The sequence below is a fragment of the Apium graveolens genome, chromosome 9 (assembly GCF_009905375.1).
Source record: "Apium graveolens cultivar Ventura chromosome 9, ASM990537v1, whole genome shotgun sequence".
Lineage (NCBI taxonomy): Eukaryota > Viridiplantae > Streptophyta > Magnoliopsida > Apiales > Apiaceae > Apium > Apium graveolens.
Genome location: NC_133655.1, coordinates 279,183,198 through 279,199,380, shown reverse-complemented (window position 1 = coordinate 279,199,380; position 16,183 = coordinate 279,183,198). Strand labels below are relative to the sequence as shown.

The 16,183-nt window shown below is 31.1% G+C and overlaps 2 protein-coding genes across 2 annotated transcripts; both read right to left on the bottom strand.

The window, feature by feature from the left end:
* Positions 1-10,699: 10,699 nt before the first annotated feature.
* On the bottom strand, positions 10,700-11,317 carry LOC141686423 (uncharacterized). Its single transcript, XM_074491460.1, has one exon. The coding sequence runs from the start codon at positions 11,315-11,317 to the stop codon at positions 10,700-10,702; it is 618 nt and encodes a 205-aa protein (XP_074347561.1).
* On the bottom strand, positions 11,314-11,727 carry LOC141686422 (uncharacterized). Its single transcript, XM_074491458.1, has one exon. It carries the CDS (start codon positions 11,725-11,727, stop codon positions 11,314-11,316), a length of 414 nt encoding a protein of 137 aa, XP_074347559.1.
* Positions 11,728-16,183: the final 4,456 nt, after the last annotated feature.

Sequence of the window (16,183 nt, the reverse complement as noted above, 5' to 3'; positions counted from 1 at the left end):
TTTATCTATTTTTTGTTAAATTTATTTTAAAAATACATACTACATGTTATTGCATCGTTGATTTCACGGAATTTAGCAAAAATACCATTTTTTATGAAAATATTGTAAAAATACGGACGCGGGTTGCATACGAGATTGATCCGTATTTTTATTTTCTACAATTGGGGTATTTATGCAAAAATTCCTTAGTATTACAATGTTATATGTAATTTTAATTAAAATATAAATGTACCAATAATGAGTCTTATTATAAGTTAAAATACATGAAATTAATGAAAAATAAGGTTAATTTTAAATTATTAACAAGTTATAATTTTATCCATCCTTTTTAAATGACTGATTTGACTTATCATAATGAATTTTTTATTGTAAGTTTGAATGTGTAATTAATGAAAAAATAAGGTTAATTTTTAAATTGCTGACACGTTATACTTTCACCCTCTCTTTTTTTTTGTCAAATTTATAGCAGATTTCATTAATAACATTAAAAAAACTCAATCGGTACAAACCCTCCATTGATCATACAACCAGGTTAAAAAACAAATAGAAAAACTAAATAATTAGCCTCTTTGTTTCCGGATTACTTAACTGACTGAATAAAAATATTCTGAAAATTAAAAATGAAGATAATAGTTTCTCGAGCGATCCAGTCTGCATCTCTACCGAACATAGTAGTTTCACAATTGACCCTCACATTAATTTCATGGACAGTACAGTGTTTAGAGGACTCAGTTGCAAAATTTGAGAGAGCACTCGTGTTATGAACAAAAATATTTTGTGAGAGGTGAGCACATGCGATTTTCACTACAGTTCCAAAAGCACCCCAGCTATCTATCTGCCGTACAGTAGCTATAAACCTGCCGAAAATGTTGTTGATGCGAGATATCCAGATCTCCCAATATACTGTAAAATCTATTTTCAACACATCGCATAAAGCGAGACACATCGCACAAAGCGAGACAATCAAACACATAAATAACAACTCAATTAAACGAAACGAAAAAGAACCGAATTTTTGAACAAAATCTGATATTTATTGAAAGAAAGTTAAAAACAAATGATAAAATGTTATATGGATGAAGAGAGAGGATGGAGATAGAGATGAAGATGGATAGAAAGGGTGAAGAAGGAGGTATGATAATTAGGGTTAAAGAAAGATGGGGCGGCCGACTTTCATCGAGAGAGAGAATTAGGGTTTTGGAGTCAGTTACTTCACCCTCTCTTTTTAATAACTGATTAGTCAATGTTTAAATTAGTCAAAACTTAACCATATCCTATAACTGAAATAAGTTATAGTGTATTTATCACTGAATATATATAATTTTTTATCTGAACAAATATTACAAATTAACAAAATGGGCCCTTAACTATCACACATTTTACGTGAGCCTCACCCACATGTCCAAATGGCCTAAATTAAAGGGTTTTGTACGGGAAACCTAGACTATTAAGCTGCTAAACACATTTTTGATGTAAGCAGCCTTAATTTATTTCCAGTAATTCTGAAACACTAAAATATCTACCATCTCAGTCACCTCTCAATGCTTAATGCTTATGATCACAAATAGAAGTAATTTTCTTTTAACAATGGTGATCTTCTACTTAGGATCACACTTACGTGCATGTGATTACGAGTAGTGGGGAGAGATTTTCATGAATCAGTGAATTATACATGTAGAGATTTTACCGATGTATAATTAAAGTAGCGTCTGAACATGTCTAAGACTTTTACTATAAGTACTAATTTACGGGTGCACGGGTATTTAATACAGCTTACGACCGATGATCCTAAATCTATAAGAACAGTTTAAATATTAATATAATATTATTTTATTATAAAATTCAACGGTTCCCATTTATCTGAATTTAAATTTAACGGTTGTTATTTGTTGTACCAGACAACTGTACCAAATAAAACAACTAAATAGAGAGTGTTTTGCTTATAACAGTATTTAATATAGATTTATATATTTTTAATTATTTTTTTTATAATTTTATTAAAATTCTATATAATTAATTAAATATTAATAATGATTATATATTTATAATTTCAAATTAGTTTTAAATAGTATAAATAGTAAATAGTATATGATTGATGAAATCTTATTAAAAATAATAATGTAAATGTTTGTTGTTGATGATTGAGATTCGAACCTGAAAACTTATACGTATCTTTATAGATAATATATATGTTTGTTGTTAAGGGTATTCAACCTGAGAAGGGGCTACTCTAATAGAAACCACTTTTAGAATATAAACTAGAAACCAAATAATATTTTTAAATTACTTCAAAATATAACACATATGATATGGAAATCGATCGTTGAAAGATGAAGAAAAATACAATGTCGGATTTTAAAAAAAAAATTACGGTTTGACGGGAAAAATCAAATTAAAAACAGAGGAGAAAAGTTGAAATGGTGTGTGAGAGGGTGCATATTAGTTGAGTGTGGTACCTTTAGGGGATCATTAAATTATATTGATTTAATGACTTATATTGCTTTCTAGTTTTTATTTTAAATTTGGTTTATATTTGATAATCTCTCTATGTATATTTATAAATTATAATATATATGTTTATTATTGATGAGATTTACTTGAGAATTTATGGAGTATATTTTTTTCGTATTTGGATCTAACGACTCTAGTTATTGGATGAAAAAAATCTGACGGTCGTGATAGAAAGTGATAAACAAAATAAGGGTTTATCCAAATATACAAATTATATTTATTCCGGTTATTATATTATAATATAGATAAGTGACTGAACATGTTGAAGACTTGAATTTTAATTTTCTAACTAAACATATTAATAAATATGAATTAATTTTTAAATATATAAAATTGACTACTAAAAGTTTATAGTGTTTAACTATAATTTATACTAGCCTAAAACCCGTGCGATGTACAGATCGCACCGATTTTTTTTAATATTATATAATTTTTTTTTAAAAAATGAATTCAATTTTTAATTTAGTTCATTTAAAATTTTAAATGGTATGATTTCATGATAATTATATTAGTAAACGTATATGTTCATAACTGTTTAGAACATTTAAATTTATTTAAAGTGATAGCATTGATAATGAGGGACATGTTATTATAACGAAATTATTATTTTATTGAGGGTCAAAATATAATGTCTTCATTATGTTGGGACCTTAAAAAATATTATTTAGCATGTTGATTACTTAATCGATTAACAGTAATTCTATAAAAGATATTTGAAAAAGACAATATTAGTGATTGAACGATATAGTTTTATTGATAATTTTATGTGTATTTTAAAAAAAAAATATTTATGTTTTAATTAAAATTTGATTTTTAGTTCATATCAATAGGATACGAATTATACTTCGTCTAATATAAATTTGATTTATCTCGGATCAGTGATTTATATTATTTTATTTTAGCCCGATGCCCAATACACCAACCAAATCAACTAATTATTTTTAGTTTAATTTTAATTTTTTTTAAGTGTGGATTAATAACATAATTTTGTTTTCAACTGAATAATTATTATATATTATTTTATTTTTGTTGGTCGAATTGTATTTTTATTTTAGTTTTTTGTTAGTATAAATCAATTATATAATGCATTTTTTTATCGTGGATAAATAAAATATATTATTTTGTTTATCTAAGTTCCATTTGTATAATTTTTTTAGGAGAACTGATAATATTATTATTTTATCTTAGCCTAATTCACATGACATATCAACTAAATCTTAATAGTTATATTTAGTTTGCTTATTAATTTAGGCCGAAGAAACAAATTAGAATAATATAGAACTCGATATGAATTAAAATATAAATTGGTAGAAGAAGTTGAATTTAATATAAATTATAATTATTAGAGTTCGATATAAAATAGAATTGAAATTGGTTAAACAATAGAGGAAGTTGACTTCAATATCAATTAGAATTAGAATTGATCAACCCAATAATTAGAATTGAAATAATTAAATAAGGGTAATTAGGTAATTTTACCAAGTACCGACCAACCGACCACCAAATTTTTAATGTTTAGTCTATTATAATATAACATAGATAGATATTTAAAAAGTTAAAATACGAGTCCCACTGAATGCTTGGGGTTGGAGAGGACTTCATGTTTTAGGTGGGATGACGGTTGATATTTTAGTTGGGACTACTGTCGAATGTCGATCAATAAAGATTTGTCTTTATCTGAATATATAAATTATTATCTATGTCTAGTTTTCCAATATTAATTTGAAATTCGTTTTTTCCCGATCTAATTTTTTTAATTTTATCCACTATCTTATAAGCAAGAAATAAACAATAACATTTTTTTTCTCCTAAAATGAAATTTATTTCTATCCGTAGTAATTGGTACTCATATTGATTTAAAAACCAAATTCATAATAATGGAAATCATCATATAATTATTGTACAGATGAACTCATAAACTTAAAATGACATAATGGGTTGATTGATAAAGTCACACAAAGTGATTTTTAGAAGAAATTTAACATCGCACGCACATGCATTCATATATTCAACATTATTACCTTCATTATCATTAGATTAAAAATACTTGATGGAATTTTTATGTAGTTATCAAGTGGAATTTTAAGTTTTTTAACTGTAATTGGGAGTCTATAAAAGACTCCAAGAAAAGTGTTTTAGAGGTTATTTCTTGAATCTTTACATAAAGACACAGACCATAAACCCTTTTTTATCCCCGCTCCAGAGGTACCGCGAGAACACCATCTACTCTGAAAACAGAAGCTATCTTAGAGTATCTCCAACGGGATGTATCTGTTAGTTATAAAATCTAATTTGAAAATATACCTAATATGTAAAGAAGACAACTCTCCAACGCAACCACCTGTTAGCAAAACTTTTAGATAACGAGAAATCAACAGACTGCATATATTGAATGAGAATCCATTATCTATATCAAATCCACGTCATTTTCCTCCAAAATAAGTGTATTCTCCTGCTATAACCCTAGTTATGTGTTTAGGTATTTCTGTATATACATTCATAATTTAATAATTTTTTTTGATAATAATAATTTAATAGTTATAATATATATGTATTAATTTTAAATTTAATTTTTTTAAAATTTAATTTTATTTAATGTTAAGTGTAAAATTATTTTATTATAAAATTATAAAAAAAATCATTGTTTGTTTTAAAAAAATCACTGTTAACTAAATTTATTAATTACTTTTATAACTATTTTAATGTAAATTATGTATTTATAAAAATTACTTATAAACGATAATAAATAAAATTAGTAAATATTTTATAACATATATGTAATGTTTGTTAACTAGTTTTTCAAATGGTTAGATTGTAACAATTATATCAAAAAAAAATTTATTGATTGTATATTTTATTTTTACTTGTATTTAATAAAAATATAAAAAAATATTGATAATTTATTTACAACCTCTTTTTTTTCAAAAGATAGATATAAAATATGAATAAAACCATTAAAATTTAAAAATAACAATCAATAATGTTTTTTAAATATGGCTAACCATTATAGCTAATACCATTAAAGGAAATTTTTTTACAGGTTCAACAAATTTTAGATAATATCTATTTTACCATGTTTTAGCTAATGAAAATAACTAATTCCCTTGCGGATGTTCTTACCACCTTACAACTCGTACACCCTCATTTCTGTCCAAACGAAAGCTTTGTCGGGATAAGAAGGGGAGAAAAAAAGTAAAGAAGTGGAGTTATCAACATATATTTTATTTGAACAAATATATTTTTTATTACGGAAAATTACAAGTTAACAAAATGGGCCCTTAACTATCACACTTTTTACGTGGGCCTCACCAAGACACAACAGGTCCAAATGGTCTAAATTAAAGGGTTTTGTGCTATGACATATTAAATAAATATGAATTATTTTATATTTAATTTATTAATATATTAAGTTGACTACTAAAAATTTATACTCCCTACATCCCGTTGATTAGTATACATTGGGGTAGTGGCACGGAAGTTAAAAAAATGTTATTTAGTGAAGAGAAGTAAGAAAAACGTGTAATATGACGGGACTGATAAATATTTAATATATAAAATGAGTATAGTGAAAGAAAGTAGTAAATATAAGTGAGTATAGTTGTATTTTATATTATAAAACTTTACTACTTTTAGAATGTATATAATTGAAAGGAACGTCCAAAAAACAAACTCATGTATAAAATTAAACAAAGGGAAAAAGTTAAATACCGAGTCCTCCTGAAGAGGACTTGATCTTTTAGTTGGGATGGTTATTGATAATTTAGTTGGGATAAGTGTTGACCAAGACTTGTCTCTATTTGAATATAAATTTTTTTATCTACATCTATTTTCCTAATTTTAATTTGAAATTCATTTCTTACCAGTCTAATACCAATCTAATCTTTTTAATTTTGTCCACTATCTTATAAGCAAGAAATAAACAATAATATTTTCTTCTTCTAAAATGAAATTTATTTCTATCCGCGCAATAATATTTGGTACTCGTATTGATTTAAAAACCAAATTCATAATAATGGAAACCATCATATATGTTATAAACCTTGACTGAAAATATTAGTTATGTTTAATGTAGAGAAATTATAGGAGAATAGAAGATGCAGAGAAAGTTGTGTTGTATTTCATTAGCTAAATGAGCTATTTATAGTAGTTGGTTTACAAGGCTTACTAAGTAAGCTATTCAAATCTTCTTCATTAAGTATTACAAAACTTCCTCGATAAGCTTTACAAGTCTTCCTCGATAAGCTTTACAAGTCTTCCTTGGTAAGATTTGAGAGATTTCCTCGATACGCTTTGACAATCACTTTATTTTTTATTCAAATATTTTAACACTCCCCCTTGATTGTCAAATGCGAGTTATTGCAAAGATTGACTGCCTCGTTAAAACCTTGTAAGGAAAAACCCAGTGGGATAAAAACCTTGACGAAGGAAAAAGAGTACAGCCTCCCCCTGAATAAAATATCTCACATTTTGACATTTTGATGTAGCAAACTTTTTAACCTCCGCATACCCATATTATTTCTTAGATTCTCAAATGTTGATGTAGGTAGTGACTTTGTAAGTATATCCGCCAGATTATCGCATGAGCGAACTTGTTGAATATCAATTTTACCATTTTCTTGAAGTTCATGAGTGTAGAAGAATTTTGGCAATATGTGTTTTGTTCGATCCCCTTTAATATATCCTTCCTTAAGTTGTTTGATGCAGGCCGAGTTATCCTCGAATAAAACTGTAGGACTGTCTGAAATACTTGATAATCCACATGATTCTCGAATATGTTGAATGACCGACCTTAGCCAAATACATTCTCTGCTTGCTTCATGAATTGCTAGTAACTCTGCGTGGTTTGATGAAGTTGCGGCCATAGTCTGTTTTGTAGACTTCCAAGAGATAGCAGTATCACAATATGTAAATAGGTAACCTGTTTGTGATCGCCCAAAATGAGGATCTGACATGTATCCAGCATCTGCATATCCAACTAGCCGTGATCTTGAATTGTTTGGGAAGAATAGTCCAAGATCGATTGTCCCTCGAAGTTATCTGAATATATGTTTTATTCCATCCCAATGCCTTTTAGTAGGGTCAGAACTAAATCTTGCCAACAAGTTCACTGCAAATGCAATATCAGGCCGTGTGTTGTTTGCAAGATACATGAGAGCGCCAATTGCACTGAGATATGGAACTTCAGGTCCAAGAGTCTCTTCATCTTATTTTCTAGGACGGAAATGATCTTTTTCAACCTCGAGTGATCGAACAACCATTGGTGTGGTTAGTGGATGAGCTTTGTCCATGTAGAACCGATCAAGAATCTTTTCAGTGTAGTTTGATTGATGAACAAATATTCCTGAAGATAAGTGCTCCACCTGTATACTTAAACAAAATCTTGTCCTTCCAAGATCTTTCATTTCAAACTCATTTTTCAAATAGTTAGCAGCATTAGTAATATCTTCAGTAGTACCGATAATATTCAAATCATCCACATATACAGCAATAATAACAAAACCAGTTGATGATTGTTTAATAAAAATGCAAGGAGACACTTGATTATTAACATATCCATCATTCAATAAGTACTCACTAAGCCTGTTGTACCACATATGACCAGATTGTTTCAAACCATACAATGATCGTTGTAATTTAACAGAATATAAATGTCGAGGCTTAGTGTCCTCAATATTTAACCCTTCAGGAATTTTCATATAAATATCACTATCAAGTGATCCATATAGGTATGTTGTCACAACGTCCATCAAACGTGTTTCCAGTTTTTCCATACAAGCCATACCCATTAGAAAACGAAAAGTAACTCCATCCATCACAGGAGAGTATGTTTCCTGGTAATCAAAACCATGTCTTTGAGAGAATCCCTGGGCTACTAGCCGGGCCTTATATCTCACAATTTCATTCCTTTCATTTCGTTTTCGTATAAACACCCATCTATTCCCGACAGGGACTACACCAGCTGGTGTTTGGACTGCAGGTCCAAATAAATTTCTCTTGCGTAATGATTGCAATTCTTCTTGAATCGCAATTTTCCATTTTGGCCAATCATCTCGGTGTCGACACTCTTCCACACTTTGTGGTTCAGGATCAGAGTTCATAATAATATCAGATGCCACAGAAAAAGCATATACATCATCAACCTCAATACTTCCACGATCCAGTAATTTCGCGTTATGGACATAATTCATTGAGATCTCATAATTTTCAGGTAACTTTGCTTCCGTGGAAGCATTTGCCACTTCTGGGGCATGTGCCACTTCTGGGGTAACATTCCCTTCTGGAGGCAATCCCACGTCTGGGAGTTTTGTTACAGCCATTTCAGGGGCTTGAACCTCTTCAGGAGGAAATACCACTTCTGGGGTATTTTCTGAAACTTTTGCCACTTCTGGGGCAATTCCAATCAATTTTCGTTTTTGTGGTACAATATCTTTTGCACCAATAGGTCTACCACGCTTCTGGCGTGGCTTTGAATCACTAATCAATTCTCCAGGAATTGATTTCTTAGTAGGGATTTCAACTCGTGCCGGCGCATTAACAGCAAGTATATGTGACCTTATAATATGTCTAGAGTCACTAAAGGCATCCGGCATTTGATTAGCAATATTTTGTATATGAATAATTCTTTGAACTTCAGATTCACATTGATTAGTACGTGAATCAATAGAATTTAATCCTGATGCATTCCATGATATTTCAGAATTTAATTTATGCAAATCATTATCTCCCCCTAATTTAGGGAATATGGTTTCATCAAAATGACAATCAGCATAGCGAGCAGTAAAAACATCACCAGTTAATGGTTCCAGATATCTTATAATAGATGGAGAATCAAAACCAACATATATACCAATTCTTCTTTGAGGTCCCATTTTATTTCTTTGTGGTGGTGATATAGGAACATACACAGCACAACCAAATACTTTTAAATGAGATATATTAGGTACTTGACCAAGAACTAATTCTTGAGGGGATTGTTTGTGGTAAGAAGAAGGTCTTATTCTAATTATATTTGCAGCATGAAGTATTGCATGACCCCAAACAGATATAGGTAACTTTGCCCTTAGGAGTAAGGGACGGGCAATAAGTTGAAGTCTTTTAATTAAGGATTCTGCTAAACCATTTTGTGTATGTACGTGAGCCACCGGGTGTTCGACTGAGATTCCTAATGACATACAATATTCATTAAAAGTTGCAGATGTAAATTCAACAGCATTATCAGGTCGGATTGATTTAATGGGATGGTCAGGAAATTGAGCTCGGAGTTTAATTATTTGGGCAAGTAATTTGGCAAAGGCTGTATTTCGGGTTGTAAGTAGACATACATGAGACCATCGAGTTGACGCATCAATTAAAACCATAAAGTACCTAAATGGGCCAGAAGATGGATGTATAGGACCACAAATGTCACCTTGAATTCTTTCTAAGAATTTCAGGGACTCGGTTTGAAGCTTAACTGGGGATGGTCGGACAATAAGTTTTCCTAAGGAACATGCTGAACAATGAAGTTCATCTTGGGATATTATCTTTTGAGTTTTAAGAGGATGTCCCACAGAATTTTCAATGATACGACGCATCATAGATACTCCTGGATGACCGAGTCTTTCGTGCCAAAGGGAAAATAGTTTTGGGTCTATGACTTTGGGGATGTTGACACTATGAGATTCAAGAACTCGTATACTTGTAACATATAATCCTGAAGAAACCGAGTGGAATTTTTCTAGGACCCTTTTATTGTCAACGGTGTTTGAGGTGATGAGAAGGTATTCTTTTTCATTCTCATTAATAGTTTCAACGTGAAACCCGTTAAGACGTATATCTTTAAAACTCAGTAGGTTTCTAGTTGACTTGCTAGAGTATAGAGCCTCTTGTATGTGTATGTGTGTCTTATTTGGTAGAAGAAAACTAGCTTTCCCAAAACCTTCTATTATATTTGATGTACCCGATACCGTCCAGACATGTGAGTTGGTTTTAGTCAACTGTGAGAAGTATTTCTGACTCTGTAAAATAGTGTGTGTGGTTGCGCAGTCAACAATGCATATATCTTCCATCTCTATACATATATGAATGAAAAACATCTTTATTAAAAACAAACCGAGTACATAGAACAACAACATGAAACAAGTACATAAAATGAGTACATAAGTAAAACACAAAGAAAATAAGTAAAGCATGACAATACATATGAAGTCTAGTCGTCTAAACCATAATAAAGATTAGCACCAGTGTCTATTTCATTTGAGGCCTTATTGACTGGTTCATTAACTAGATTATAATTAGCGAAGTTGGTTTCTACTCTCTTTCCATTATTCCTTTTGGATGACTCGTAGAGATCAACAAGATGTTTGGGTGTGCGACAAGTACGTTGCCAGTGCCCCTCAGATCCGCACCTATGACAGATGCCTCGGTTCTCTCCTTCTTGGGGCGCCTTTCTTTTCTTTGGCAATTCACGTTGCCATTTCTGGTGGCCAGAGTTGTAACCATCACGTTGCCACTTCAGGTGGCCAGAATGATATTGATTGTGAAACCGGCCACGAAAATTTCGGCGTCCACGGTTTCGTCCATAACCCCGTCCTCCTCTATGCCCTTTTCCACGTTCATTCTTCAGGAATGACGTGTTATGTACTTCAGGTAAATGGGCAGAGCCTTTGGGACGTATCTGATGATTTTTCAGTAGCAACTCATTATTCTTTTCAGCCACAAGAAGGAGAGATATCAGCTCGCCATATTTCTGAAAATTACGCTCCCTATATTGTTGAGCCAGGATCATAGTGTTGGGGTAAAAGGTTGAGAGGGTCTTTTCAATCATTTCAGTATCAGTAATATTTTCACCACATAAATTAATTTTGAGCTTATCTTGAAAAGAGCAGAATTATATTCAGCTACAGATTTGAAATCTTGTAACCTCAAATTAATCCAGTCATATCGGGCAGATGGCAAGGGAACAAGTTTTTGGTGATCAAATCTATCCTTGAGATTATTCCAAAGGGTGAGTGGATTTTTGATAGTGAGGTATTCAGATTTTAGATCTTCGTGGATGTGATGCCTAAGAAAGATAATCGCTTTTGCATTTTGTTCAACAGTTGGGATCTTTTCCGGGTCAATAGTATCTTTTAGGCCATTAGCACTAAGGTGTAATTCCGCATCAAGGACCCATGACAAATAATTATTTCCGGAAACATCCAAGGCAACAAACTCTAATTTTGCAAGATTCGCCATTCTGAATAGATTTTAAATAAGATATAATATGTCACATAATATTTAAACAGGCAAGTTGAAATAATAACTTTATACAAAAGTTACGACGGCATAGCCGGCCAGAAAACTTTTGATTATTACTTGACGGCAGCGCCATCTTTATAGTAGTATTACTTAACGGCATAGCCATCTTTATAATTTTCAATCAGTAACATAAATATGTAATAATATTTAGAAGAAAATGAGGAAAATAAAACGTACCTCTTTTATGAAATAGTTTTAGTTGATAGGGACTCGTGGGTCAGAATAAGTCGTAGCTCTTTCGAGAATAAAACTTCAGTTGGCAGAGACTCGTGCTGATAACGTGTTATAAACCTTGACTGAAAATATTAGTATTGTTTAATGTAGAGGAATTATAGGAGAATAGAAGATGGAGAGAAAGTTGTGTTGTATTTCATTAGCTAAATGAGCTATTTATAGTAGTTGGTTTACAAGGCTTACTAAGTAAGCTATTCAAATCTTCTTCATTAAGTATTACAAAACTTCCTCGATAAGCTTTACAAGTCTTCCTCGATAAGCTTTACAAGTCTTCCTTGGTAAGATTTGAGAGACTTCCTCGATACGCTTTGACAATCACTTTATTTTTTATTCAAATATTTTAACAATATAATTATTGTACAGACGAACTCATAAACTTAAAATGACATAATGGGTTGATTGATAAAGTCACACAAAGTGATTTTTAGAAGAAATTTAACATCACATGCATATGCATTCATATATTCAACATTATTACATTCATTATCATTAGAGTAAAAAATTCCTAATGGGGGTTTTTATGTAGTTATCAAGTGGAAATTTTAAATTTTTTAGCCTGTAATTTTGTGCTGTGGATTGTCAGTTTCGTACTAGTTTGAAAGTTGTCACGCCCGGTTGAGATCCAATTGTACTGGAAAACTTAATTTTACCTTTTATCTAGTTTTTGACGGTTTGTTAACTTCTTCCTCGTCTCAGTTTCGTACTAGTTTCTATAAAGGCAAATGGCAAGTGTCAGTTCTATTATATATGCAGGTGATCATAAAGTTTGTAAAAATTAATCTAGAATATACATATATATGTAAACAACAGAAACATGCGTATGTTGTAGAAGATAAACAACATCCTGTATATTTATTAAAATGAGGCAATTATATACATAATATAAAGCCAACGTATATCAAGTGGTGGTTACAACTAGCAACAACTTCGTGGACGTATTCAAACAGCTGACAATAATCCACTAAACTCATAATTGTTGGAAATTAATCTTAAAATTTATTATTTAGATTTTGTTTTAATTTTAAATAAATGTGTTGTTATTTTAATCTAAACTTATTCTTTGTTTTAAGTAAAATGCAGTACCCAGTTTGTAGTCGTGGAATTTGTCAGCTAGAAGAAGTCATAGTAAGCTCTGTTTAAGTATTTGTAGGGCAAGTCAGAGTCATGGAGTATTTTTAGGAGTGTTATTTCTAGATGTACGTAGTATGTGATAAGTTATATATCACTTTATGTAATCAGTTTTATTTTGAGAGAAATATTATTAGTACTTGTTTTTATGTTCGCTTCATCTTAAACATACAAATGTATGTTTGAATATTATTAATTCTACACTTGACATCAGAGTTTCATGATCTAGGGCTTGTGATACATACATTTATATATATATATATGTTAAGTATTTATCTGTGATTTAAAATGGCATAAAAAAAAATCTCCATTTATATTGAATGAGGTATCAAGATGAAAGTATTCTTGACTTGATAGAGAAGCATGGGAAAAAGAAAGAGAAGTAAGAACAAAAATCAAGGAGGAACATGAGCGGTGAAAATAATGAGAAAGATATCATGGCACAAGTGGCCGTGAAAGAAATTTTATTTTAGAAGTATGAGTGATTATGTGCACCTGGAGAGAAGTACTCCAAAATTGTTTTTGATGAGAAGTGCATCAAACTTGATAGTGGTGAGAAGTACATCACAAAATAAAGAGATGGTGATGAGAAGTGCATCACAAAGATGACGAGAAGTGCTTCATAAGTTTAAGATTAAGGGGTGATTGTTGGAAATTAATCTTAAAATTTATTATTTAGATTTTGTTTTAATTTTAAATAAACGTGTTGTTATTTTAATCTAAGCTTATTCTTTGTTTTAAGTAAAATGCAGCACCTATGTTCTCTTCATCTTAAACATACAAATGTATGTTTGAGTGTTATTAATTCTACACTAATAACACTCTATATCTGCACATGACCTGGTCATCTATACAACCAACTACATATTTATTTAAACACAAATACACGTAAATAAATACTTAAATGATAAATTAAGATTAAATTCCAACAAAGTTGAACTATAACATCTTGATAAACAGATCCAGATAGTTAGTTAATAATTATTATTATATATCTTCACTTGTTACTTGTTTAATTTGTGTAATTGCTAAAATGTGGTATTAGCTGTGTGTAATCCAGGTGAATATATTTTGGGCCAAATATAAAGTAAAAGCAGGTGGAATGGATGTGCCTGGCAAAATCTTTAGAAGATAATGGCCTGGACTTGGAGCCACGATGAGCCTTATAATTTTCACATCATCTCACAAGAGTATACTGCATATAAGCATGAAGAATGGTGACGTCAAATTTATGTTTGCAGTGGCTCATTTACTCGTCAGAATAAGATACAGGGAATTGCTCATAAAAATGGGATCTCGGGGCAGTAGTGTAGGCATAATGAATGGCTGTGGTAGTGTGGTGTTATTAAGCCAGCTCGTATCCTAATTGCACCATCTTAATAATAATAATTATTATATAATATATACATATATATTTGTTGGACCAAGCCGATACAGCCCAAAAGACCTATAATTAGGATAATTGTAGGACACATTAGAAAGCCCAAGAAAGCCCATTTTGTAAGATATAGCCCAAGAAGGCCCATTTTGTAATATAAAACCCATTTGAGACTTGGTATAAATTGAAGACAACAACCTCATTTTAAGAGGTTGGAAAATTAAGCAAAGAAATTACCTCCTAAAATAATAGTGTTAATAATATAATAATATAATAGGCTTATCATTTGGCGCTAGAAAGAGCCTTGCTTTATATATTCAACCGGAATATGATTGTGGAGGAGCTTGATACGGGAACGGCCGAACCAACTCAGGTGAAAGAGTTGACGGCAGAAATTACCGCCGACCCCTCGATCCACGGTGGTCATGAACTGCCCAACCAACCGGCATTAAAGCCGAAATGTTTATTTACTCCACCTGAAGGCCCCTCAGATGACCACCCCGTGAGCTTAAAAGATACACGTCAAAGAGACAAGAAGAGAAAGTCCGTTTCAAATCAGCGTTTCAGAGTACAGACATCCAAAGGTAAGAAGGTTCTCTCAAGTGACATACGACTCCATTTAGAAAAGAAAGAAAGCCTAAAGGCTCAAAACCAAGAAGATCAAGAAGAACCAGCAGAATCACTTGATTCAGATGAAGAACTTGAGCTACTAGAACGTGAGACTCGGAGGCTGCAGGCCAAACTCGAGCGAAAACGTGAGTTATCAATATTTATCTATTTTGACCGTTAAAGTCTATTTTCAAGAAAATAAGGAAGGAACATGTTATGTACGTGTCAGACGAAAAAGTACTTAGCCTCGAATAAACATATTGAAAATATTTTGAAGGGAGGCAAAAAAAAAGAGTTAGACCACGTAGAATGAATGCGGCAAAATCAACTGAGTTTAAATTTTACATAATGGCCCATTTGGGAAACTGGATTTCATTTGAAATTCTGGATTTGATCAAATAAGCTGTTTGGGAATTTGGATCTGGATTTCATTTGAAATCCATGACATTCAAATATTAGTATAAATATGAGAATTTGAAATGACAACTCAAATACTGTCATTCGAAATCCCTTCTTTGAAATGAAATTTAAGTTTCCAAACGCCATCTTATGTCATTTTAATTTTAAGCTAGAGTTCATCTGTACAATAATTATATGATGATTTCAGAGTACGGATTAACAAATGGAAATGAATTTCATTTTTAGAAAAAAGAACATCGATTTAGCGCACACTAAATAAATATTATGCAATAATTATAACAATGATATAATATATGAGCCAATGCTATTATTCACATTAACTTATACACAGTGTTACAGATTTTGGAAATCAGAACTATTCGGTTGAGGTACAGATTTACGATTTGTTGGACGATTTTTAAAAAATCGGATAATTTATCGGCGATTTATTGGAAATCGGTCAAATCGGACAAATATTTTTGACCAATTTTTGAGCGATTTATCGGAGATTTTTGAAAAATCAGGCGATTTTTGAAAAATCGGGCGATTTTTATAACAGAGCTTATACATAAACCAACATAGGAAAAATATAGAACCTGCTGACGACCACGAGACTACGAGACCTAGTCTCAACTATTCTTATAG

Coding starts and splice junctions, on each gene's coding strand:
- LOC141686423 (XM_074491460.1), bottom strand. CDS start 11,317: ATGATTGAAAAGACCCTCTCAACCTTTTACCCCAACACTATGATCCTG.
- LOC141686422 (XM_074491458.1), bottom strand. CDS start 11,727: ATGGCGAATCTTGCAAAATTAGAGTTTGTTGCCTTGGATGTTTCCGGA.